The sequence below is a fragment of the Agelaius tricolor genome, unplaced genomic scaffold (assembly GCF_023055355.1).
Source record: "Agelaius tricolor isolate 1412-34295 unplaced genomic scaffold, bAgeTri1.0.p SCAF_36, whole genome shotgun sequence".
Classification (NCBI taxonomy): Eukaryota; Metazoa; Chordata; class Aves; order Passeriformes; family Icteridae; genus Agelaius; species Agelaius tricolor.
In genome coordinates this window covers 1,707,795-1,732,183 of record NW_027269296.1, presented here as the reverse complement: position 1 = coordinate 1,732,183, position 24,389 = coordinate 1,707,795, and the positions used below count along the sequence as shown (strand labels likewise).

Genomic DNA, 24,389 nt, shown 5'->3' with positions numbered 1-24,389 from the left:
GGAGGACCTTGTCCCGGCGTTAATGAGTAATGAGGGAGCAGCCAGGGCTCCGTGTCCCCGCCGGGGCATGGAAATGGAGGCAGGGGCGGGATGAGCCCAGCCCGGCTGCAGGAGCTGCCGTGGCTGCTCAAGCGTGTGATGGCACCGCTGCCAAACGATGGTTTGGGTGCTTTATTCTGGGTTTCCCTTCCCAGGGGTCCCCATTTCACCGGGGGGACGTGGCAGAGTCTCTGTCTCCCCCGTGCCTGGTGGGAGCTGAGTTCTTGGGGGAGCTGCTGTCCCCAGGAGGGTCCTGTGATCATCCTGGAAATGAATTACCCAGCTGGGGACCCTGCTGGAGCTCTCTGGGAGATTTCTGGGGCTCTCCATGAAGTCTTGGAATTTTTAGGGCTGGGACAATGCTCCTCTTCACCTTCCTCTTCACCTTCCTCTTCACCTTCCTCTTCACTTTCCTGCTGTGCTTCCCTCGCCCCTCTGATGGAAGCTCCCCCCACAGTGTAACTGATCCTTTCTCCCTCTCTCACTGATTATTTGGACAATGCTCCATTACTCTGGGCAGAAATATTTTCCAAACTGGTTCTGCTGCCACACGAGGAGGGGAAAGATGAAAAATGGGATTTTTTTGGGTTTTTTTTTGGAGGTTAATGACTCAGAAGTCGGAGCCAGCAGCAGAAATTCAACACAAACACCTTAATTGGGGATTAGGGTCTCCTCAGTGCAGCTCAGCTCGACGTGGGCCAGCAAAGCCCAGGGAGCAGTGACACTCTCAACCTTCATCCTGCAAAGGAATCGACCCCCTGGCACCATGGAGGGGCACAGGAATTTCTGCCCAACTCCTTCCAGTGCTGATTTCAGCCTTGAGTTTGGGTTCAGATGGGTGGAGGGGAGGGGGGATGTGAGGCAGGGACACAAAACCCCAGCAAATCCTGACCTTTCCTCCCTGGATTTGGAGCCAAATCCCCGCCCCTGGTGACTGCTGCTCCTGGGAAGCAGCAGGATGCTCAGGTTTGCACAGCCCACAAGATGCCAGAGCCTGAATCCCACAGGAGATGCTGATGTGCTGGGAAGGCTGAGGGATGGGGAGGCTTCTTGCTTCAGAAACCCTTCCAGGCATTTCCAGCAGCTGGCAAACTCCTCTGGGAGCGTGGCCAGGCCCTGGGAGCGTCCGGGAAGGATGTGGCTCCAACACAGCCAGCAGGAAACACAGGAACCCGAACCCCTGGGAGCCAGGAGCCTGGAAATGCAGCAGAAAGCAGCTGAGCTCCTGTTGGGATCCTTGCCTTGGCTTTGGCACGTTCCTGTCACCGACCTGCTGCTGCTCCAGCCCAGTCCCTGCTCGTCCTCTTGTCCCCTCTCAGCTGGATCAGAGAATCATGGAATGGTTTGTGCTGCGAGGGAACTTAAAACTCATCTTGTTCCAACCCCCTGCCATGGCAGGGACACCTTGCACTGTCCCAGGTGCTCCCTGCCCCATCCAGCCTGGCCTTGGGCACTGCCGGGGATCCAGGGCAGCCGCAGCTGCTGTGGGCACCCTGTGCCAGGCCTGCCCACCCTCCTAGGGGAGGATTTCCTCCTGAAATCGAATCTAGATCAGATTGGAGTGCTCACGCTCCTGAGCAGCACCAGGGCAGTGAAATCCTTCCCCAGATTCCCTTTCCCAGGCAGCTCCTGGAGCTCTCCCGGCCTCAGGCAGAGCCTGGAGAGCTGAACCCCCCCTCACCCTGTGTCATTCCATTTTCAGGAGCTGATTTGTCACCAGCAGCAAGCGGCAGCGTGGCACAGGCTGCAGGCAGCGCCTTGGTGGCCTCAGGTGTGCCCAGGATGGAGCCCCGTGTCCCCCTGGGCGCTGCCACCGGCGGTGACCGGGCGAGCGTCACCCCCGGGGCCGTCAGGTGAGGAACCGGTGGCGGCTGCGGGATGCGAGGGCGAGGGCAGGACAGGGCTGCCAGCTCCGGCTTCTCTCCCGGGGCCGGGACCGGGGCCAGGACCGGGATCCAGCGCCAGCCCCCCCCGGGATGAGCGGACGCCGCCCCGGGATGACGATGCTGGAATTCCGCTCTCCCGCTCGCTGTTTCTCTCTTTTCCTGCTCTCGTCTCCCGCTGATGCTCAGCGCCTCGGGCGGGGACCACAGAGGGTCCCAAGGGCCGGCACCGACCCCCGCTGTCCCCGCACCGCCTCCTGCACGCAGAGCGAGGGGACAAAGCCGGGACGCGCCGGGCCAGGGGCCGAACACCTCGGGGAGCTCCGGCAGCCGCGGCAGCGCCCCCGGTGCCACCAAGGGGAGGGTCCCCGGTCCCCACGCCCCCGGGGCCACCTGCGGGTGACGGAGGGGCGGGGGCCGGTGCGGGCGGAGCTCCCGCAGCCCGGCCCCGCCCCGCACAGAAACTTTCCGTCGGCGCCGGGCGCTCGGCGGGAGCCCGGAGCGGGGCCGGGGCCGCAGCCGGAGCCGAGCCGAGCCGAGCCGGGCGGGCCCGGCCCTATGGGCAGCGGCTGCCGGCGGTGCGGGGCGGTGCGGGGCGCTGCCCGCGGCCATGTCCGCCGGGGCTGCACCTGCGGCGGGCGGCGAGCGGGACCCGGAGCGGGGCGGCGGCGGCGGCGGCGGCTCGGAGGGGGCTCCCGGGGATCCCCCCCGGAAGAAGAAGGCCCGGGTGAAGTCGCTGCGCCGGGCGTTCAGCTGGCTCCGGGGCCGGCGGCGGCCGCCCAAGGACGGCTCGGGAGGGACGGAGGGAGCAGGTGAGGAGCGGGCGGGGAGGTGGCCACGGTGGCACCCAAGGAGGGGTCACGGTGGTGGCCACGGTGGCACCCAAGGAGGGGTCACGGTGGTGGCCACGGCGGAGGTGGATGAGGAGATTTCAGGGTGCTGCTCAAAGAGGTGTCGAGGTGGTAGTGGCTAAGGAGGGTCATGGTGGTGGCCACATTGGGGTTGGAGTGATGGCAAAGTGTTGGGTGGTGGCCAAGGGAGTGGGAGAGGAGGTGTTGGGGTGGTGTTCACGGTGGTGGCCAAGGCAGTGGGTGAGGAGGAATGAGGCTGGTGGCTGTGGAGGGCTCAGGGTGGTGGCTGTGGCCATGGAGGAGTCACAGCAGTGGCCATGGAGGAGGTGGTGAAGGAGAGGTCAAGGTGGTGGCCATGGAGGCCGAGGAGGTGTTAGAGTGGAAGCCAAGGAGGGCCAGGCTGCTGACCCTGGAGGTGGCCAAGGAGGGGTCACCGTGGTGGCTGAACAGGAGTTGAGGTGGCGACCACGGATGTGGCTAAAGAGGGGGCACAGAGGGGCAGAGGTGGGGTGGAGCTGCTGGCCGTGGTGGCAGCAGTGGGTGAAGGAGGTGGCCGTGGTGGTGGCAGTGGTGGTGGCAGTGGCCATGGTGGCCGTGGTGGCCGTGGTGGCCGTGGTGGCAGCAGGATGGATCCGGCAGTCCCTGGCACGATCTGGCGCCGGCCCCGAGGGCTGGTGCCGGTTCACTGGGTAGGTTCTCCTGCGCTGAGTCAGAAGGTCACTGGGGCTGAGGGAAATCTGGAGGGATGCCAGCCCCTGCCACCTCCTCCTCCTCCTCCTCCTGGGCAGGGTGTTTGCGTGCTCCAGGTGTGGCCCTTCCTGTCCCAGATAGGGCCCTCACCCCGGCCCGTGGTGGCTGCTGCCTCCATTGCCCGCTCACGTCCCCGCCACCTTGGCCAGGACAATCCTGCAGGGAAGCTGCTCTGGGTCCCCTCATCCTGGAGCTGTTTTGGGATCCAAGGGCTCAGCCAGGGAGCTTTGGCAGAGCCATGGCTGCTGGCTTGTCTGGTCATGCTCCTCTCCTCAGCGCTTCTTTGGCAGTAGTGGATGTCCCAATGAGGGAGGTATCACCCCAAAAACCCGTCCCACCCCACACTGTCGGGGACACCGTCTGTGTCACACCCCTGCCCTCCCTGCAGGCACCTCTGGCAGGGATGTTTTGGCTCTTTTGCCAAGGGAGAGGCCTCTCCTATGGCACTCAAGCACAGCAGCGTGTCAGCTGGGACTTTCTTCCTCAATTTGCTCCAGGGAGTGAATTTCCAGGCATCCGAGCCTGCACGGTGTGTGGAGAAGCACACAGGGATCTGTGCTAGGACAGGAGTGGCTGTGGAAAGGGAAAGGAGGCTTGGGAGGAGCTGAGATCTCTCCTGGGCTGATCCATCAGATGCTGCTGGTGGTTCCTTCCCAGCCCTCCGTGTGTGGACGCCGCTGCCACAGCCCAGCACTGAAACCTGAGCAGAAAAAACGAGATGTGCCGGAGCATGTGATGTTCCTCCTCACGGCAGAAACGCCCCCAGCAGCTCTGCCAGCCCTTTTTTTCCATTTTTTTTCCTTCCCCTGAAGTTGTACCGTTCACCAGCTAATCCTCAAAATGCCAAGTCACGGCCTGTCAGGGTCACAGCTCGGGGACCTCGCCAGGGCTCTGTCACTGCACTGCCACCCTGCTGTCCCATCAGACAATCCAGGAGAGCTCTCCTGAGTGCCCACAGCCCGTGCTGGTGATGGAGGGGCCGTTCAGTGCCCCAGCCCTGGGGGACTCTTCCCCTCTGTCTGCGCTTTTGGGACGGGAGGTGCCCCAAATTCCCTCACAGCTCCCCTGGTGCAGCAGCTCGGATGTGCAGCGGTTGCAGCTTGCCCGTGTGACTGAATCAGCCTCCCCGTGCAGTTCCAGCACAGGGAGCATGCCAGGAACCCCTCCCTGCTCCAGCGCCTCCGGCTCCGCTGCGCCCTCCAGCACAGCCGGGGTTACCGGCATCCATCCGTCCATCCGTCCGTCCATCCATCCATCCATCCATCCATCCATCCATCCATTCCCGGGATGGGGGTCAGGATGCCTCAGGAGCATCCCTGGAGGATGCCTCAAGGTGCTGGGCAGGGCTGTGGGAAGGAAGGAGTGTCAGCCCTAAGGGTGTTTCCTGGGGAGCAGCGCCAGCCGAGCCTTCCTGCAGCGGGACCGGCTGGGAATTCTTCCAAACATCAGCTGGGAGCTGTGGGAGGGGGAGAGGGGGGAGCTGTGGTGAGCTCTGAGTGCCCTCAGCGTTCCCTGTGTCCGTGTGGTGCCAGGAATGTCGGATCAGGCCCGAGGCCCTGCCCTTCCCCAGGTGGGTTTGGGACAGGCCATGTCTGACCATGCTGGGGTGGGGATGGCTCAGAGGGGTGGGAGAGAGAGAGAATTCAGAATTCATCCCAGGGCATGTGGATCATCCTGAGCATCCACCCTGCTGTGCTGTGGGTGCTGGCAAGGCTGGCATTGCTCAGCACTGAAAGCAGGCAGGGGGAGCATGAGAACATTCCCACTTTGGATCAATCCCGTGGCTCCCTGGCTATCAGCAATCCCATCTCTGGCTGCCCAAACAGCTGAGCTGTGAGGAAAGGCTCCCTAATCCCCTCCATCAGCCGCCTCTGGGGGACACCAGCGGCTCTGGGAGCGGGGGTGGCTCCATCCGAGCTGGAATCGCATCCTCTGGATGCTGGGCCCTGTTTGGGTGGATGGGCCCTGCTGGCTGCAGGTGCTGTCCCAGCCCTTCCAGCCGTGTTTATTTCCACAATAGAAATAAAGAGCAGTGCAGAGCAGCAGTGACCGAGCCCTGGGGTGGGAGCTGAGCAGCTGGGCCGTGCCAAGGGTCAGGCAGAGCAGGGATTTGGGGTGCCCGGCTGCTGCCGCTCCCTGGGCTCATTTCTGGGTGCAGAGGTGTGGACACAGCTCTGGGATGAAGGATGAGCTGCTGCTGCTGGGGTCCAGTGCTTTCAGTCTGTTTTTTTTGGCTGCTGCTTTATCCAGCTTTCACAACATTCCTCTTAATTCCTTGATGAAGTAAAGGAATCGATGTTCCAGAAATATTAAATTAGGGAATTAGGGTTGGCTTTTTTTTTTCTTTTTTTTTTTTTTTTTTGATGCCAGCTTAGTCCAGCAGCAATGATTTCCTGAACCGGGGTGGGGGATAGTGATGTTAAAAATAAAGCTTTCAATGCTCACAGCTGCTTTGTAGCAGCAGCAAGTGCTTGTTGGGACTGGGGATTTGCCATGTGCAGGGGGAGCAGAGGGTGGAGGGGCTGGGCTGTGGTGGGGATCGTGCTCAGTTCCTTCATGGAAAGGGTTTTTAAGCACTGGGAGGCGTTCAAGAAACAGCTGGACGTGGCACTCAGTGCTCTGGGCTGGCTGACAAGGTGGGGTTTGATCACAGGTTGGCTTTGATGATCTTGGAGGGTTTTTCCAACCTTAATAATTCCGCGATTCTGTGCTGGTGCCATTTGATGCCACAGGGTGCACGCGAGCCCTCGGGGAAATGTGGGGCTGAGCTGTGGAATCTCCCTGGACAATTATTTCCTCCATCCTCTGCTGCCACGCAGGGTTTGGTGTAAACAGAGTTGAGCTCCGAGGAGAGGGGAGAGGCGTGGGGATTGCTCCGTGTGTGTGTGTGTGTGTGGGAATGAGTTTGTTAATCTGCCAGAGGCACAGAGTGACACTTCAGCAAATGTGAGCAGCAGGAATCCCCTGGCTGGCCCGGCCTGGCACTGGTGAACAAAGAGAGGTGTGTCTGCAACCACAGCTATTCCACCTGGAGACAACTGGGAGGATTTCTCCTGAGAATAACGTTCCGTAAGATCCGATAAAGCGATTTCAGCGGGGTCATGTTTCCCCCGTGGAAGGGAGCTCTGGTTTCATAAGACAATATCATCATTGACTCCAGCCCCGGCAGCGATGGGAACAGAACCCGCTGCAAGGTGAAGAGCTGGGCAAGGATGAAGTGAAAAACCATTTCCCTGCCAAGCAGGAGCCAGAGCCTTGGGCTGGGTGCACTGTGCATGGATAAAATCCACCTGACCCTGAGCAGGAGCTGCTCTCCCTCCACCTCTGGGGGCTGGAGCTGGACCTGTCATCAGCAGAGCCGGTCTGGACTCCGGCTGGAGCAGGAAATCATTTGAAACCCTTCTGGTTATGTATTTCTGTTAATGATTGGGGATCTCAAGTGGGGTTTTTGCGTTACCTTTGCCTCGCTGAGCTTTACTTCCCCGTGAAGGGAACAAGGGCTGAATTCCTTTCTCATTCAGGCAGCTCAGCTCCTGCTCTGTGTTTGCTGGGAGATGGGGTCAGGTTTAGAAATCTCCAGAAGGAGGGGGTGAAACAGCAGGAGGGATGGACAGAGCACCAGGAGGGACAGATCTGCCCCCTGTGACAGCACAGAGGGGTCCCCATGCCTGGACTGGCCTCTCTGACCGAGGCAATGTGTGACTTTGTGAAGATCAGATGTGCTTGGGGCAGTCACACTGAGCTGACCAGATCTGTATCTCCTGAACAGCTTCTCTGCTGCTCCAAGCTCTTATCAGAGCTCTCTCAGTGAATCAAACCAGGGATTTCTGGCCTGGAGAAGAGATTCTGCCTGGAATCTCTGGCCCCCAGCTCCCCATGGGAGGCTGAGGGTGTTTCCCCTCCCTCCCCTCCCCTCCCCTTTGGGCTGCACTGAGGTTCTAACACAGAGCAGGGAGCTGGGGTGCTCAGCTGTCTCCAGGCTCCCTGAGCCAGATTTCTGCTCGCAGCAGCATCAGCCCTGGCATGCAGGGTCAGAGCAGTGCTGCCCTCAGCTTTCAGCAGCATTGGGGTCCGTGGGGATGCTGGAGCTCCCCAAGCTGCTCCCAAATCCAGCAGGGACTGAACCACGAGGCGCAGGTGGAGCTGCAGCTCCTCGTGGCTGTGTTACCCCATCACAGAGAAGCCACTTGGTATTTTTGGCACTCGCGGGGTGCCCGGGGCTGGCTCCTCCCGGAGCTCTGCCGGCACAGCCCGGGCACAGCCCGGGGGCGGCGACGCCTCGGTGGCCGCGTTCGTTCCCTGAGCAAGCGCTGGCACGGAGGGAAGGAGGGAGGGAGGGAGGGAGTGTGTCTGTTTTGGGAGTGGAGGGGGAAGTGTCTCCCTGGATCTGGGGCAGGCTCCAGCCTCTGCTTCTCCCAGGGAGAGAAACACAAGAGCTGCACCGGGAGATTTGTTCTGGGCGGCTGCAGAGGAGCCCCCTGGGGCACCGGGTGGGTCCGTGTTTTGGGATGGCCATCCCAGGGATGCTGAGAGGTGCTGGGCAGTGGGAGGAGGCCTCGTCCCAGCCTGGGTGACCAGAGGAGAAATGATGGCACACAGTCACTCTGATCTGCTGCTCGTGTCACCATGGCCTTGTTTCATCCCTGCTGCCCCGAGGTGGAAGGGCTGTCCTGTGAACAGGAGTGGAAAACAGGGAATATTTCCCACTGGATGCCCTCATCTCCTTAACAGCTCCCGCAGCAGAGGGGGCAGCAAACCCACAGGCCCAGCTGAGTGTGCCCTGGGCACCCAACCAAGCTGCTGAGGAGCTGAACCATCAATATTTCCATTGCTGAGGAGGAGACTGAAGTCCAAAGATTAATTTGGTGCCGATCACCTCGGGAGGTCAGGACAAAGCTGCTGGTTGATCTTTAATTTTTTCCTTTCTTTCTTGCACCACCTCCCCGGTTCTGTGCCTTTCCCACAAAACCCTCCTTCCTATTTATCCCGGCCTTTGATGAATCACCTAAGGAACATAAACATTGCCAGCAGGAATTGCCCACCACTGCCTGCCTGGCTGACCCCTCCCTGCCCTCGCAGCATTTAATGTTCTAATTAAAATCCAGGAGGGAAAAGTGGCCTTCGGGAAGGGGCCGTGGAGGGGCTTGGCCGGCTGGTGCGGGCAGATTTTGGAGCAGCAATTCCCGTGGCTTTCCCCCTGCCAGCCCTGGCTGCTGCTGGAGCAGGGAGAGGCTGAGGTGCACGGGAGAGGGTAGGAAGGTGCCGGCAGAGTGAGCAAGGCGCTCGTGACTCTCCCCAGAGCCAGGAGTGGCCGTGGGGAGGGCGCCGGGGGTTGCCACCCACGCCAGGCTGGCGTGTGGGTGCTCGCCCCAGCTTTGGGCAGCGGCAGGACCCAGCCCGTGGCCTCGGGCGCTTTGCTCCAGCCTTGGTGGTTCTGTCCCGGGCTGGGTGAGGTCTCCCCATCCCCAAATCCCACCGAGGGGGGAGGTTTGTAGCACCTGGAGCTGGGCACAGCCAGGAGCGGGGGCAGCGTGGCGACCTCCGGGGAGCGGCGAGCGCGGCTGGAGGCGAAATCCCCGCGCTGCTCTCGCCCTGCTCGGGGCTCTTTGGCCACCGGGGCGTCTCCCTGAGCCCGCTCAGCCTCTCGGCATCACCCAGGCATCCCCGGCGCAGGGATGGGGCTGGGAGGGTGCTGCGATCCGCCGGCTGATCCCGGCAGGCCCCTCCTCTCTGCCCGCACCATTGGCTCCGGCACGGCCGCCTGCGAGCGAGCGCTCGGCTCCGCCGGGGCCGGGGCGATGGGAGCCGGCGGCTGAGCCGTGGCCGGCCTCGGCTGTCCCTGCACGGCTCGGCTCGGCTCGGCCATGTAGCACCGCGGTGCCCTCCACCCGGCCGCGGTGGAGGCGGCAGCGGCCTCATGGGCAACGCGCACCGCAAGAGGAGCCCGGCGGGCACCAAGCCCAGCTCCTCCTGGCCCTTCGGCCGCGCCGGGAAGCCCAGGGCAGGTAGGAGCCCTGGGGATACCTGGGGACACCTGGGGGACACCTGGGGATGGGGGTCCCCGCTCCGGGAGCTGGAAGGGATCGCTCTGGGAAAGTGGGAAAGTTCTGTTCGGCTGGGATGGGCAGGAGCTGGGGCGAGGGGAGGTTTCGCTGTGCCCTCCCGGTGCTGGGGGGGCAGGAGCGGCCCCCGAGCCCGGTGTGGGGCTGGGGGAGGCCCCCTGGCTGCGGGCAGGGCTGTGCCGGGGAGCAGCCGTGGGCTGGCCGCGCTATCGGCACGGGATCAGCTGGATTAGTGACTGATTTGTTTTCCAAGTGGGATCCCAATCAGTGACTGATTTGTTTTCCAAGTGGGATCCCAATCAGTGACTGATTTGTTTTCCAAGTGGGATCCCAATCAGTGACTGATTTGTTTTCCAAGTGGGATCCCAATCAGTGACTGATTTGTTTTCCAAGTGGGATCCCAGCGCTGCCTTCCTCCTCGGCCCCCCGCTCCCGCCCCGTGCCTCAGCTTCTCTCTCTGTGCCACGGGGATCCGGGAGTGTTTGCAGGGGCTGCTCCCCCCTCGCTCTGCGCGTCTGTCTCTCTGTCCGTCTGTCCACACACCGATTGCCCCGCTGCTTTATGCTGCGTCTCTAGGGATGCTGGAAAGCCCAGCAGGAAGCAGGGGTTGAGATCTTTTGAGATCTTTCCTGCAGGGAAAGGGTCCCACACCAGGCTGGACCCACTCGCGGCTCAGTGAACCCTGTGGGGTGCCTGGAGAGCTCCCTCCGTGGTCCCCCCATCAGAGCAGGGGGATGCCAGCAGGGAAGGTCTCTCACAGTAACATCGAGGGAAGGTCTCTCACAGTAACATCGTCCCCATCCCGGGCTTGCTGACTCTCCCAGTGGTGTCATTAAACTGTCCCCGTGTCCCCAGCCCAGCCCGAGGCAAGGAGCAGCCTTGGTGGGTGCGTGGGCAGGAGCACAGGAGCAGCTTAGCAGGACCCAGGGGTAACTGGGGCTTTTCCCCCACCAGCCCTGTGGGATCCTTGGCCCTGCTGTCCCTCCTGCCCTGTTCCCCTTTGCAGGCAGGTGTGAGAGCCCAGGGGCCTGGAGTCAACTCTGCACAGGCCTGGGGACAAAACCATGGGAGCAAAACCATCCCAGAGGTGGGGCCGGGCATGGGGAGACCCTGCAGGTGCACAGGGAGAGGGAGCAGGAATGTCCTGCCTGCGAAATCCGCTCAGTGCTTGGGGAAACTGAGGCAGGAGGTCACACATCAGCCGTGGCCGTGCTGGGGCAGCACCTCCTTCACTGCAGGCTCTCCACACCCTCCTCTGGGCGGCTGCAGGCTCCTCTGGTCGCGCTCTCCGTGCAGGAAGGGCTCGGTGCCATTGGCCAGGCTGGGCTGGAGCTGCGATCCCGGCACATCCTCGCCCTTTCCACGTGCCGTTCCTGCCCAGAGCTCCATCTCCTCTCCATCCCCTGCCAGCCTTGGCTGTCCCTTGTCAATCCCGAGCCAGGACCGTGCCTCCCTTCCCCAGGAAAGCCCTGCTCCACCTGGGATGCCCCGGAACGGGCGGGATGTGGGACTCGGGAGGCGAGGGCTGCCTCTGGGGCCGAAGGCCGTGGGGTGGAAGGTGCTGAGAAAACATGGGGCGAGTTGTGTTTGTTCTCTGCCACGGCTCCATGGCAACGGCACGGCGGCCACAAAGCCAAAGAATTTGCATTGTGTCGCTTCAGCGTTTCGGAGGGCGCAGCCGGGATCACCGGCTGGGGGCTGGGTGTGCCGGGCCCCGCCGCCGCTGCCCTCTCCCCCTGCACGACCCTGGGTGCCTCTGGATTTCGGGCTGGGGAATTATTGCATATGGCGGGCGGCTGGACCCATGTCCCCAGTTCCTGCCTCTTTGGTGACTGGAAATTCATTTGGCCCTGCCGTGCCCTGTGTTGGCGCACCAGCCCCGGGCAGGCACTGGCAGGAGGTTTTGTGCTTGTGCCATGCGTGCACAGGTGTGGGTGCTGAGGGTGACACCCAAGCCTTTGGGTGCTGAGGGGACAGAGCGGGGGTCCCCAAGGGCAGGGTGGGCACGGCCGAGGGCTCCGGGGTGGCTCTGACGCTGAGCCCACCCAAACTCTGCCCAGCGGTGCCAAACGCACGCACCCCGTGCCCACCTCCCCATGCCAGAGCGGGGCCTGGCTCGCTCCGGGGGCATCCCCAGCCTCTCGCCCATGCTGGGGAAGGTCCTTGAGCCCCAGGGAGACCGGAGCCTCTTATCGCCTCCTTATCGGGACTCCCCGCCGGGCCCTGCTGAGTCAGGGCGCAGGAACGTGGCTGCGGGCCAGGCTGCGCCCCGCGGAGTCAGCGGCCATGGAGCTCTGGGTGTGGGGTCACCCCGCACCCGCCTCCCCTCGGTGGCAGCTGGGGTGGCTCGCAGGGAAAAAAAAAAAAAAAAAACCATGAAATTGTTTGATTTGGAAGGGACCTTGAAACTCATCGCGTTCCACTCCACGGGCAGGGACATCTTCCATTATCCCAGGCTGCTCCAGCCTGGCCTGGAACACTTCAGGGATGGGGTATCCGAATGTCCCAGGGCTTCCCGTGGCTGTGAACGCCCCCAGCAGCAGCAGCAGCAGCCGTGGAGCCCCTCGGCAGTGCCGGCTCCTGCGGGGCAGCTCCAGGGTGGGCTGAGCAGCTCCGAGCTCTGCCCGTGCCAGCGCCACGCTGGGCCGGCTCCGCAAACACCCGGGGGGCGGATGAGAGCAGGGCCCGGTCCCGGCGGGGGACACAAATGCCAGATTTACACAGGCGCTTCCTCCAGCCAGCATCCCGCTGTGTCCGGGACATCGAGCCCTTCCCGGTGCCCCTCCTGCTCCCGGGGCAGGGCAGGAGCGACCGGCGGCTGTCCCGGGCAGGCAGCTCGGCTCTGACACGCCGTGCCTGCCGTGCCGTGCCTGCCGTGCCGTGCCGTGCCGTGCCTGCCGTGCCGTGCCGTGCCGGGCCGTGCCGTGCCGTGCCGGGCCGTGCCGTGCCGTGCCCCCTTGGCACCTGCTCTGTGCCTCTGGGTTATCCCCCACCCCGTCTTGGTGGCAGCTCCTCTCCGTGTCCGTCCCCATGGGAGGATCGGCAGCTCCGCAGCTTTCCCTGGAAAAGCCCCGCGGGGTTGGGAGCTGCCTGCAAGGACGGGGGATCCGTGCACGGAAAAAAACCTGCAACGTCTTGTCCTTAATCCGTCTGCCGGGCTGGCTCCTGCGGGGAGCCAGGTGCCTGCTGTGACAGGCAACGCCTCTGCCGTGGCAAGAGCACCCGGTGCCCTGCAAACACCGGCACGGGCCGGCACAGCCAGCCCGGAGCACCGGAGGGGCTGCAGACACCGAGGGGAGGCCATCAGGAGTGATGAAGCTCTGGGGAATGGATGGAGGAGGCGTTGGTGGCCCACCCCATGGTCACAGTGCCACCGGTGTCACCCTCTGTGTCCCCTTCCCTCTCCCGCCCTGCGCTCCCCAGCTGGGATGTTCCCGCCCGGATCCGGCTCCTGCTCCTGCTCCTGCCTGGGGAACGCTGTTATTTACCTTCAAACCTGTTTGGTGGCTTCTCCGGGGTGGGGACGTGGTGGGCTGGAGGCTCTGCAGGGATGAGGCACAGCCGGGCACTGGGGGGGCCCTGCCCCAGGAGCCCCTCTGCTCTGCTACCCGCGTCTGGGGTAACTCAGGGAGCAGGGGACACTCTGTGCCACCTCAGGGCTGGCTGTGGGGCACCGTGGGACAGCAGCGAGGTCAGGGCCCGTTGCACAACCCCGAGTGCTCCTGTCATGACAGGAGCCGTGGCTGGAGGCGACTGGAGCCACGGCTCTGCTCCAAGTGGGATTTCACCCTGCACCAGCTCCTTCTCCAGGCCCTGCTGGCTCACCGAGGTGACACCAAGCAGCTTTCTGCACTGAGATTTAGAGGAAGAAAAAAACAATCCAAGTTTGTTTTCCCAGTTGAAATTAATTTTAGTTCAGGCTCTGCGTGGGATCGTGTTTGAGAGCCGAGCCAGCAGCAGGGATGGGGTGGTGTTTATTTGCTTGCTGGAGATGTTTTCCTGGCTGGAGCGGCCCCCAGGTGTGGCCCAGGGCAGGCTGGCAGCAGGGGCTGTGTGGCCAGAGCCACTGTCAATATTATTGTGCTCTTACCCTGCCTGGAGAGCTCAGGGTCCCCCAGGGTGTTCCAGGGCGTGGATGCTGTGCTGAGACAAGGGTTTGAGAAACAGATTTGTTGCCTTTAGGGGCTCCCAGACACCCTAAAGAGTTCAAGGTTGCAAAGGGAGCAGAGGGACAGGATGCTGGAGCAGAAGGGCTGGATGAGATCCCTTCCAAATCAGAATATTCTGTGATACTGGAGCAGAGCTCCATCAGGGTCCAGCCATGTCCTGACAGCTCCATGGAGCTCTGAGGAATGGGGTCCATGGTGCACCCACTGCTGTTACCAAGCAGAGCAGTCCCCAGGCCTGGATGGGGGAGGCCCATCCAGGGCCCCCAGAGAAGTGGGAGAGCTGGGAGGGACCCCTAGAGAGGTGGGAGAGCCCCAGCCCCGTGGACCAGGGGGGCTTCTGGCTGCTCTGGCTGCCGGGAGAAGGCGCCGAGAGCAGGACTCGGGACCCCTTGGGGACCTCGCAGCCCCTTCCCGCCCGCCTGGCAGCTCCCCCTCCTCCCCATTTTTGGGCGGTGAGTCAGTGGCGGTGGAGGGGCGGGCAGGAGCCGCGGCTGCCGCCGCAGGACCCGCGGAGCAGGCAAGTCGGGGCAGTGCCGAGCAGGCAGAGAGGGATGTTTGCAGCCCAGCCCGGCCAAACCTGCTGCTGGCAGGAGGCACAGGCCTGCCGAGGAGGGGGACAGGAGATGGGATTTTCTCCCCTGGCTCTCTCCAGGTGAAGAGCAGCAGAGTGAGAGCTGGGCCAGCACCGAGTTCTGCTTGCAGCATCGGGCTGGGCGGCCCTGGCCGTGCTCCCGTGGGGTCTCAGCCCTTGTGGAGCCCATTCCCACTCTGGAACCTCCAGCCTGTCTCAGGCAGGCTGCCTGGGGGTCCCTGTGCCTCCCTGTGCCTTGCTCCGGGGATGCTCTGCTCCCTCAGCAGCAGGTACCAGCTCCGAGCTGGGGAGCCCATCCTTGAGGAGTGCCTGCCTCCTTATCTGGGAGAACGCCGCTGCCACGTGTGGCCAAGGCACGTGTGTCAGCCCAGCCCGGAGGGCACGGGGAGATCCGGGCTGCACCAAGGAATGCACCGGGGCCGGGACACCGGCTGCAGCCGGGCGTGTTGCTACCGGCAGCGGCTGCAGCTGCGGCGGCTTCCCCAGCCCGCCGGGACCCCTTTCCCTGCTGCATTCCCCCCGTTTCCAGCAGCTTTCACCGTGTGTTGACAGAGCCGGGGTGAGGCTGGCCGGGTGAGGATGATGAGGTAGCGAAGGTCACAGGGAGTGGGAGAAGCGGAGCTGCCACGAGGCTCCTCCGTGCCTGGGCAGCGTCGGGCCCTGGCTCAGCCCTGGATTTTCTCCTGGGAGGTTGCAGCTCCTCCTCAGCGGCGTCACGCTGGAGAGGGACACGTCTCCATCAGTGAGGGACGTTCTCCAGGTCCTCTGCGTGGGCAATGGGCCACAGGCAGGGAGGTGGAGCAGGGCCAGCCTGGCTGCCAGCACCTGGAATGTCCTCAGAGCCCTGGAAGGAGCTTCCACCTGGGCTGCCATCAGCAGATCCACGGGGCTGAACTCAGCTGTGCCTGGGCCCTGCACCAGCAGCTCAGGAGGGGCTGTGTCCCTTTACTGGGGGGGCTCCTGGTGCCATGGAGGGGGCCCTGTTGCAGTCCCTGGTGCCATGGAGGGGGCCCTGTTGCAGTCCCTGGTGCCATGGAGGGGGCCCTGTTGCAGTCTCTGGTGCCATGGAGGGGGTCCTGTTGCAGTCCCATCCCTGTGGGCAGAGCTGGAAGGCTGCACCCTGACCTGTGGAGCCAGGAGCAGTGTCCCTGCCAGCTGCCACCACCCGTGGCCCTTTCTGGGCTCAGGCTGCCCAGAGCAGAGGGCAGGGCTCAGCTCAGCACGTGGCTGCCTGCTTTGTGCATCCTCAGCCCTTTAATTATGTCCCTTTTCCACTTGTGCTGTGAAAAGAGCTGGGGAGCATCTGCCCACCCTCACCAGCACCTTCTGGGGGGCGTGTGGGCAGCAGGGCCCATCCTGCCCGTGCTGGAGAAGGTGCTGGCTCAGGCACAGCCAGGGAGAGCTGCTGCTATTTGGGGCCATGGCCATGCTGGAATTCCAGGGAAGAAATCCTCACTGAGCCCAGAGCTGCCTGGCTGGGGACACAGAGATGTCCTTGACAAGGTCAAACTGTCCCTTGGGCTGCACAGGCACTGCTGGGACCCTGCACTGGGTGAGCCCACCCTGCATCGTGCTGGAACAGACCCTGGCACAGCCCGTGGGGAGCTGCAGGGCAGGGACAGAGGGTTTGGCACAAGGACATGGCTGCCTGCTGGGTAAACACTGGGTGCTGTTCACTTTTTGGGGTAAAACCCCTGTAAATGAGGGGGATGGAGCTCCCAGAGGTGCTGGGCACCCACTGCCCTCCATGGTGGGGACAGTGACCGGCAGTGCCAGGGCAGTGCCACTGTGTGACCACCTGGCATTTCTGCCCCAGCTTTCACCTGCCTCCGCAGCAGCAGCTGGAGCTACTGGTTAGACTGGTCCCAGAGCTGGTTTTCCCCCGGTGCTGCCAGCCCTTGTGACCGTGACGTGGCCCTGTCCCTAAGGACAAACAGCCTTGGCCCTGTCCTGTGTTCCTGCCTGGAATGGGGCTCTCCTGGCAGGGTCCTGGGGGCACTGGGGACAGGCTGGGATGGGAAATGTCACCCTGCTGCCTGTGCTGTGTCATAGCCAAGGTGCAAAAGCCTCCCAGTTCCTCCCAGTTGGCTGCACTGTTGTGGAAGGGAGCGACTGGTTTGTGCCCAGCAGGGTCCTGGGGAGTCCCGAGGGTCCAAGAGGGAGGAGTAGGGGAAATGCTGGCCCCGAGCCTGGAAGAACAGATCCCTGTGGTCTGTGCCGTGCGTGGGAGGAGGCGGGAGGGCCGGGGGCCAGAGGAGGGGCCCCCTCTTCCCTTCTCCCGCGGCCGCGGAGCGCGGTGGGCGCAGCTGGGACTGTCCCCTCCTGCCGGGGACTGTCCCCTCCTGCCACCGCGCAGCCGTCCCCGGCTCAGGCTGCTCCCTGCTCGCGAGCAGCTGCGCCGGAGCGTCTTCGCCTGGCCGAGCATCCTCCCGCCCGTGCGGATGAGGACGGAGGGAGGGAGCCGGGGGCCGCCGGCATCCGCCCCGCCGGTACACGCCGGGTGAGAGCAGCCCCAGCACAAGAGGCTGAGCATCCTCGGGGGGCTGCGGAGCCCCCCCGTTCCCTGGGGACCAGACCCTCTTCCCCCGGCCACCATGGTGGTTTTCATGGGCAGGAACCTCTCCTCGCTCCTGGCTTTCTTCAAGAAGAAGGGTGAGTGAGCAGCGGGCGGGGAGGGAGGCAGGGAGCAGAGCCTTGTCCTTACACAACCCCTGCCCGCCGGGGCCCCCCGGCCCGGCCCGGCCCGGGATGCTCGCCCACCCGCAGCGGGCAGGGGCGCTGCCATCCCCGGGGGAGGGCAGCGAAGGTCACCCCCGCCCTGGCCTCTCCCGGCGCGGAGTTACCGGAATAAATCACTGCGCTCTTCTCCCCAGCACGTCTGGGGGGTGTCAGGCGCGGGGCTGCCGAAACTGGGGGAGAAAAGCGGATTAGGGACGTGATGCTGGGGGGGCTGAGGGTGTCTTGTGTCCCCTGCAGGGATTTTGCTCCGGCACGGGCGATCGGTGTGGCAGCCGTGCCGGGCGGGCCGTGCCCCGGTGCCCGCTCGCAGCGCCGGTGCTGGCGGAGGCAGAGGCCGGCATGGCGGCAGGGCGGGAGGCTCCATTGTTCCAGGCCTGCTCCTTTGTGTGCCGGAGACACAGCACGGCTGCCTCGCTGCCTGCCTGGGCTGGCCCTTGGCGATGCAGGGACACGGGGGGATGAGGGGTGGTGTGTGCTGCTGGCGATGTGAGCAGCAGGTGCCCCTAGCCCCGGGGTGCCAGCCCCGACGGTTTCCTGCGCTCGCCCTTCCCTTCCTCAAGATTGTTTTTGGTTTTTTTCTGGGCAGGAAGAGTTTGAGGCTTCGCTCAGGCGTGGAGCGGGCAGGGCTGTGCCACGGTGCTGCAGTGCCAGGGCTGGGTGATGCCAGGGTAGCCCCTGGGTGCTGGTGGTGGCTGTGGGGAGGGGGCTGCCAGGCTGGGACTGGAGGCTCTGTGCTGCCCCAGGCGTGGCTGATAGGGTGTTCAGCACCCAGCAGGGTTTGCAGCAGGGATTTGGCTCCTCTGGGATCTCTACCCCTGGATAGAGATCCCTCAGTTTCCCTCTCCTGTGCAGTTCCCAGCCTGCCGGGGCATGGGGGGAGTCCCTGCTCTTGGGGTGATGAGCAAAGCCTGGGAATGATGCAATGCTCCAAAGGGAAAGTCATCCTCATCCTCATTCCCTCCACATTTCATCCCCTCCCGTGCTGCCCCTTCCCTGCTCAGCTCCCCCCAGCCCCACACAACTCAGGGGTGAATAACGAGGTCCTGTTAGCTCGTTAGCTCCTAACGAAGGCACTGGGGGAGGAGGGTGGTCCCACAAGCCCAGGGAGAAAAGCAGCAGAGACATCCTGACTCCGGAATATCGACCGGAATGGGATGGGATTTCTCTCGGTGTTCCCAGCGCCCGTTTTGGAGCTGAGCAGGATAACGTCACCCCAGGGTGGCTGTCACCACCCGGTGCTGTCCCCTGTGGGTTGGGTGGCAGCGTGGCCGTGTCCCCCCAGCCCAGCTGACCCTGCTGTCCCCACAGGTGCTGCCAAGGGCGAGGGTGAGAAGCGGCTGAGCGTGCAGTACACGGTGGGCCAGGAATGTCCCGACAATGTCTTCTTCCCCAGCACGCGGCCCCCGCACCTGGAGGAGCTGCACAACCAGGCCCAGCAGGGGCTGAAGTCCCTGCAGCACCAGGGTAGGTGTCCCCAGCTCCAGGGTGGCCTTGGGGACACGGCGGAAGGGCTGTCCCCAGCTCCTGGCTGGCCGGGCGGTGTGGGCGGCGCATGGGGCTGAGCAGAGTCCAGTGCTGGTGGCTGGGCTGTGCAGGGGGCACTGCCAGCTCAGCAGCTGCTTCCTTCGGATCCCCTGGAGGGATTCACCTTCTGTCTTCCCTCCACAGAGAAGCAGAAACAGACCAAAAGTGCCTGGGACCACGGGGACACCAGCAGCCTCCAGGTGAGCCCTGCCAAGTGGTGCCCCTGGGGGTGAGGGGACACAGGGGGGCTCTTCTGTCCTCTCTGGGTGGTGTTTGGGGGCAGGACCATGTCCAGGGGGGTTGTGGGGCTGGAACTGGCCGTGTGTCCCTTGGTGTTGTCCCCTTTGCCCCATGAGGAGCTGTTTTCCTCATCTTCAGCCTTGGCACGTCCTGCTCTGCCCTGTGGGGCTCTGCCGTGGCCCCCCCTGTGCCTGCATCCCCCTGTCCCTTCCCCACTGGTGTCCCCTGGGAGCCCTGATTGAGGAAGGGTGACCTGGTGGCACATGGGGACTGTTTGCCATACCCAGCCTGGTGCCCCTGCCCCTCCCTGGCTGCTGACGAGGGGAAACTCCCCCTCCTTTGGCTGAGCTTTGGCAATCCCTGGGCTCTGACCCCGCTGCCAGTGCCTCACCCTGTTTGTGTTTGCTCAAGCTGCTGCCTCTGGTTGGCTCTCAGCCCCTCTAACCCCTTGGAAGTGGAGGACTGGGAACCCCAGGATGGGCAGAGCCACAGGGGCAGTGAAGTTAACTTCAGGTTAACTCTGAAGTGTCTCTTCCCAACCTCTGCCTGTGCCAGGGCTGCTTTGGAGGGATGGGGACACAGCACGGGGCTGTGTCCAGGGAGTGCTGGGGATCCCTGCCTGTCCCTGTCCCACACCCCTCTCCCAGCCATGGCAGCTGGGCTCTGGGGCACAGCAGGGCTGGGAGCACCCACGGAGTCATTTTGGGCTTGGCACAGGGGCAGCTCCTTCAGGTGCTCCTTGCATACTCCAGCCCCCTCTCTCCTGCCCTCGGGGGGGGGCTGCAGAGCCATGCAGGGTCCCAGGGGCTGCTCCCAGCCCTGCTCCTGGTGGGAGGACTCTGGATGCCGGCGTGGCTGACTCAGCCTTTGGCCCTCGGAAGAGCTTTTGTCTCGCTGCAGTCAGTTCGCGGCAGGGAAGGGGCCTGGCCGGGGCTGGGGCAGCTCTGTCCCCACAGCCCGGGCTCTGCTGAGCCCTCTGTGTCCCCACAGTCCTGTGCATCCTCGGAGGATGACAGCCTGTCCTTCCGGAGCCGGGCAGCCTCCTGTGCCACGGACAGCACCTCTGAGGATGCGCTCTCCATCCGCTCCGAGATGATCCAGCGCAAAGGTACCCGGCCGGGCTGTGCCAGGGGGCTGCCAGGGGGCTGGGGAGCGGGGCAGGGAGCTGGGCTCTGCCCTGCTGTGCCCACGAACCAGCACAGGGATTTGGGGGCCCTTGGGAGAGATGAGAGCAGCTCTGGCTGAGTCAGAGCGTTGGGGCTGGGCGAGGGGGATGGACAGACAGACAGACAGTGTCTCCTCCCTGCTCAGACTGTTCAGTTGGTGCCTGTTCCAGTGCCTCAGCCTGGCTTAGCCCAGAGCACCTCTGGCAGTGGGAAGTGCTGGGGATACTGGGGACACTGGGGACACTCTGGCCAGGGCCTCCCCCACACCAGCTGGACCCTCTCACACCTCTTGCAGGTTCCACCTTCCGACCACACGACTCCTTTCCCAAATCCTCAGAGAGGGCTGGCAAGAAGAGGAAGGAGAGGAGGACGACAGTGCTGGGCATCCCCCAGCACGTCCATAGGGAGCTGGGTAAGCTTTGGGGCAGCAAGGGGGGATTTTTAGGATCCGTTTGCTTTCCCTTGGCATCACACTGAGGTCATCTCTCCCTGCTCCCAGGTCTCAGGAACAGCCATGGAGCCAAGGGACATCCTGAGGTGGATGGGCGAGGGCCAGCAGGCTGTGGGGACAGCCAGGCAGTGCAGCCCCTGCTGAACGGGGGGCAGGTGTCGGGTGATGCCATCCGCATCCCCACCATCGACGGGAAGCTGCAGCCCCTGCCTGCGGCCGGTGGCGCCCGCGTCTGCCTGGGAGTGCTGGAGGAGGCCGATGCAGCCCTGCAGAAGCACATCAACAGGGTTTACTACGATGACAGCTTGCTGGGGAGGAAGACAGCAGCCAAACTGTCACCCATGGTGAGGCCGAAGTCGCTGGCCGTGCCGGGCATGACCACCTACGCCAACCCCCCGGAGATGCTGGTGGGCCCCGTCATGTCCATCTCGCCCCAGGGCACCTACATGTCCAAGATCATCCCCAACGCCATCCTGCCGCCCATGGTGGACGTGGTGGCCCTGACGAGCAGCAGCGTGCGGACGCTGAGCCGCTGCAGCCTCGTGTCGTCCAGCCCGGCCTCGGTGCGCTCCCTGTCCCGCTTCTCGGAGCGCGGCCCCCGCAGCCGTGAGCCCTCCTCCTCCAGCGACAACTGGAGCCACTCGCAGTCCACGGAGACCATCGTGTCCAACAGCTCCACCATCTCCTCCCAGGGTGGCTGTGACCACCGGCAGCCCGAGGTGGGGCCGCACGGTGAGGCGGACACAGCAACTCGCTCTGACACCGACCAAATCAGCATCTACAGCTCCACCAGCTTCGCCAGCTCCTGCTCCAAGCCTGCTGCCAGCCTCGCTCCCACAGCCCCTGGGCTCCTGGGCGTGGGCAGCGGCCGTGCATCCCCTGCCTACAGCACGAGCAGCCAGGCGGAGGGCTCGGACACGGCCAGCCTGGCCAGCGAGCGCTCCTCCACCCGCAGCGTGTCCCTCAGGAAGATGAAGAAGCCCCCGGCCCCTCCCCGCAGGACCTACTCACTGCACCAGAAGGCTGACGGGGAGCCCAAGGTGCTGGGGCTGCCCCCCAGGCCCGAGCGGCGGCCCCAGCGGGAGAGCAGCGCGCCCTGGTCCCCGCGCCCCGAGCCCTTCAGCCCCACGGGCGAGGATGAGGTGTTCTCCCCAGCGCTGAGCGAGACCAGCAGCCTCCGCTCCGAGAGCCTGGCTGGAGCCAGCTCCCCTGAGGCCCCTCGGGGCCGGCCCGGGGTGACGGTGGTGCTGAGGGAGCCCCAAGCTCAGGCCAAGTGGAGCTGCCCCGATGGCTCTGACCGCACCATGTCCCCCTCCAGCGGCTACTCCAGCCAGAGCGGGACGCCCACACTGCCCACCAAGGGCTTGGGACCCCCGGCTGTGTCGCCGGGCAAGTCTCAGCCCCAGAAGCCAGACCGGGTCTGCTCCCTGCAGTCGCCTGCGCTCTCCGTGTCCTCCTCGCTCACCTCCATCTCCTCCTCAGCCTCGGACCCGACCCCCCCCGAGGTGCTGACCACTCGCTCAGACCGGTTCATCATCCCACCGCACCCCAAGGTTCCTGCTCCCTTCTCCCCGCCACCCACCAAGCCCCAGCAGCCCCCGGCTCCCACCGGCCCCCCGCAGCCCTCACAAACCCCCCCAGCGCCCAGCACTGCCGGCCAGGAGACCTCGGCCAAGCCCAGCAGCAAATCCCCACCGCCATCACCGCCGCCTGCCTACCACCCGCCTCCCCCGCCGGCCAAGAAGGTGGAGGGGAGCCCCCAGAGCAGCAGTGAGCCCCCCGCCGACACCGCCTGGCCCCCGCCGCCACCGCCCACCCCCGAGGAGCACGACCTGTCCATGGCAGACTTCCCCCCTCCGGATGAATCCTATCTCTGCAGCCTGCCCGATGCCACCTCGGCCCCGGCGGACGGGCAGACGGCGACACCGAGCCCGGGGGCTGCTTCTTCACCATCTCAGCAGCAAGAGCCACCCACCGGGGCTCCACAGCCTCCACACCCCGCCGAGCCCCTTCCCACGGCCCCCGTGCCCCCGCCGCCGCCGCCTCTCCCGCCGCCCTCGGCTCCGGCCCTGCCGCCCCAAATCAGCCTTAAGAAGGCGGCCAACGGCCCCCGGGCGGAGGCCAAGAAGGAGCCGGTGTCGCGGAGCAAGAGTGGCCCGGCGGCCAAGGAGGACGCCAGCCTGCCCATCGTCACCCCCTCGCTGCTGCAGATGGTGCGGCTGCGCTCCGTCAGCGTGGAGCCCGCGGCCGGGGCCGGAGCCGGGGCCGCGGCCGGGCCCGAGGAGCGTCCGGCCCCTCAGAAGCCCGTCCGGCGCTCCCTGTCCAACCGGCAGCCGCCTCCCGCCCAAGACGCGGTGCCTTCCAAGCAGCTCCACCACGCCGTGCACCTCAAGGCCGCCGCCTTGGCCTCCGCAGAGGCCGCGGAGAAGCCGCCGGGCGGCCGAACGGCCCAGCCCGGCCCTGAGGGCCCCGCCGGGGATGGGCAGCTGTCCCCCAGGAGCAAATCGCCGGCCTCCACCGCCAGCTTCATCTTCGCCAAGAGCTCCAGGAAGCTGGTGATCGAGACGGCCTCGTCCCCCGAGGCACAGGCCGACCTGAAGAGGAACTTGGTGGCCGAGCTGATGAATTTCTCGGGGCAGCGCTCGGCAGCCCCGGCCGCTGCCGCCCCGCAGGGCCCCGGGAAGGCGCAAACCCAGAGGAAACCCGGCAAGATCCCCCCTCCAGTAGCCAAGAAGCCTTCGCTGGGCTCGGGGCCGGCTCCTTCCCCGAAGGCACCGGGGGCAGAGGTGTTGGACGGGGATGCCAAGGTGGAGGAGAGCAGGACTAAGAGCGAGCTGGCAGGGACGGAGGGCAGGAACGGCGCGGAGCCGCCGGCTCAGAGCCTCCCTGCACAAGGTACGTGGGGTGGGAGCCACGGGATGATGCTGCTGGAGGTTCAGCCTCGCTGCTCAGCATCCTGAGCTATGCATTCCCAAGGGATAAACTGGACACCCAGCACGGCTCCTGGGTTGTGTTCCAGCTGGGACACACTGGGACGGAGCCTGGTAGGGCTGTGGGAAGCTGGGATTTGGGGTGGCTGATGGGCTCTTTCCTCCTGCTTTGCAGACAGACGGGGAGAGATGGCCTGAAGGATGACACTGCAGGACTGGAGCCCCCATGGACAGGAATCCAAATCTCTCAGGGACCTGGGCAGGTCAACGGACGAGTGTGGAACTGGCAACTAACTTAATACAGGAAGCAAACAGCCTTAGCCTCCACGGCCTTGATGATATTTATGCAAAAATGGTGTTGGTTTCACTTTCCTAAGTACTACAGCTTTATTTTGCTTTTTTTTTACTGGACTCGAGGCCCGTGCCCAGAGCCAGCACCTCCTCCCTGCCAAGCTGATGCTCGGTGTGGGTGTGTGGAGCTGAGCAGCCACACCCAGAGGAGTTTGGGGGCCAAAGACATTGGAGCTGGGGCCGAAGATGCTGGAGCTGGAGCCACTGCTGCTGGCCAGGCAGGCCCACGAGGAATGGAAGCACTTTGGACAAAGAATGGGAAGGCTTTGGCCACGACAGCACCTGGGAAGATGAAAACAGGAACAGGAGGGGATGGAGGTGCTGGTGAGGAGGAATCAGGGCTTTGGCTCTTGATGGAAAGGCCAGAGGGGCTCATGGTCAGCACTGGCTCTGGCCACTCACCACTGCCCAACAGGAGGAAGGGCCTGGCTGCCCCTTGAGCTGGCCCTGGGCTCTGGGGTAGAGCCTTGATTCTGTTTCTGTAAACTCGGGTCACATTTTGATTTCTTTGATTGTAAAAAAAACTAAACAAAAACCAAACAAAACAACAAACCCAACCAAACCAAACCAAAAGCAACTGACCCTCTGCCGCCGAGTAGCTGCTCAGAGCTCTGTACCTGGCTGGTAAAAATGATGACCGAA

The 24,389-nt window shown here is 64.2% G+C and overlaps 1 protein-coding gene across 3 annotated transcripts; it reads left to right on the top strand.

Moving 5' to 3' along the window:
* The first annotated feature begins 2,258 nt into the window (after window positions 1-2,258).
* Window positions 2,259-24,389, top strand: NHSL3 (NHS like 3). 3 transcript variants are annotated; one of them, XM_071453431.1, is made up of 7 exons: window positions 2,259-2,734; window positions 18,394-18,549; window positions 18,754-18,809; window positions 19,840-19,957; window positions 20,311-20,427; window positions 20,515-23,361; window positions 23,572-24,389. In XM_071453431.1, the coding sequence occupies exons 1-7, from the start codon at window positions 2,533-2,535 to the stop codon at window positions 23,592-23,594; spliced, it is 3,519 nt and encodes a 1,172-aa protein (XP_071309532.1). In that variant the 5' UTR covers window positions 2,259-2,532; the 3' UTR covers window positions 23,595-24,389. The 3 variants fall into 3 exon arrangements, with proteins under 3 accessions (XP_071309532.1, XP_071309533.1, XP_071309534.1); XM_071453432.1 differs by lacking the exon at window positions 2,259-2,734 and adding an exon at window positions 9,256-9,528; XM_071453433.1 differs by lacking the exon at window positions 2,259-2,734 and adding an exon at window positions 16,631-16,998.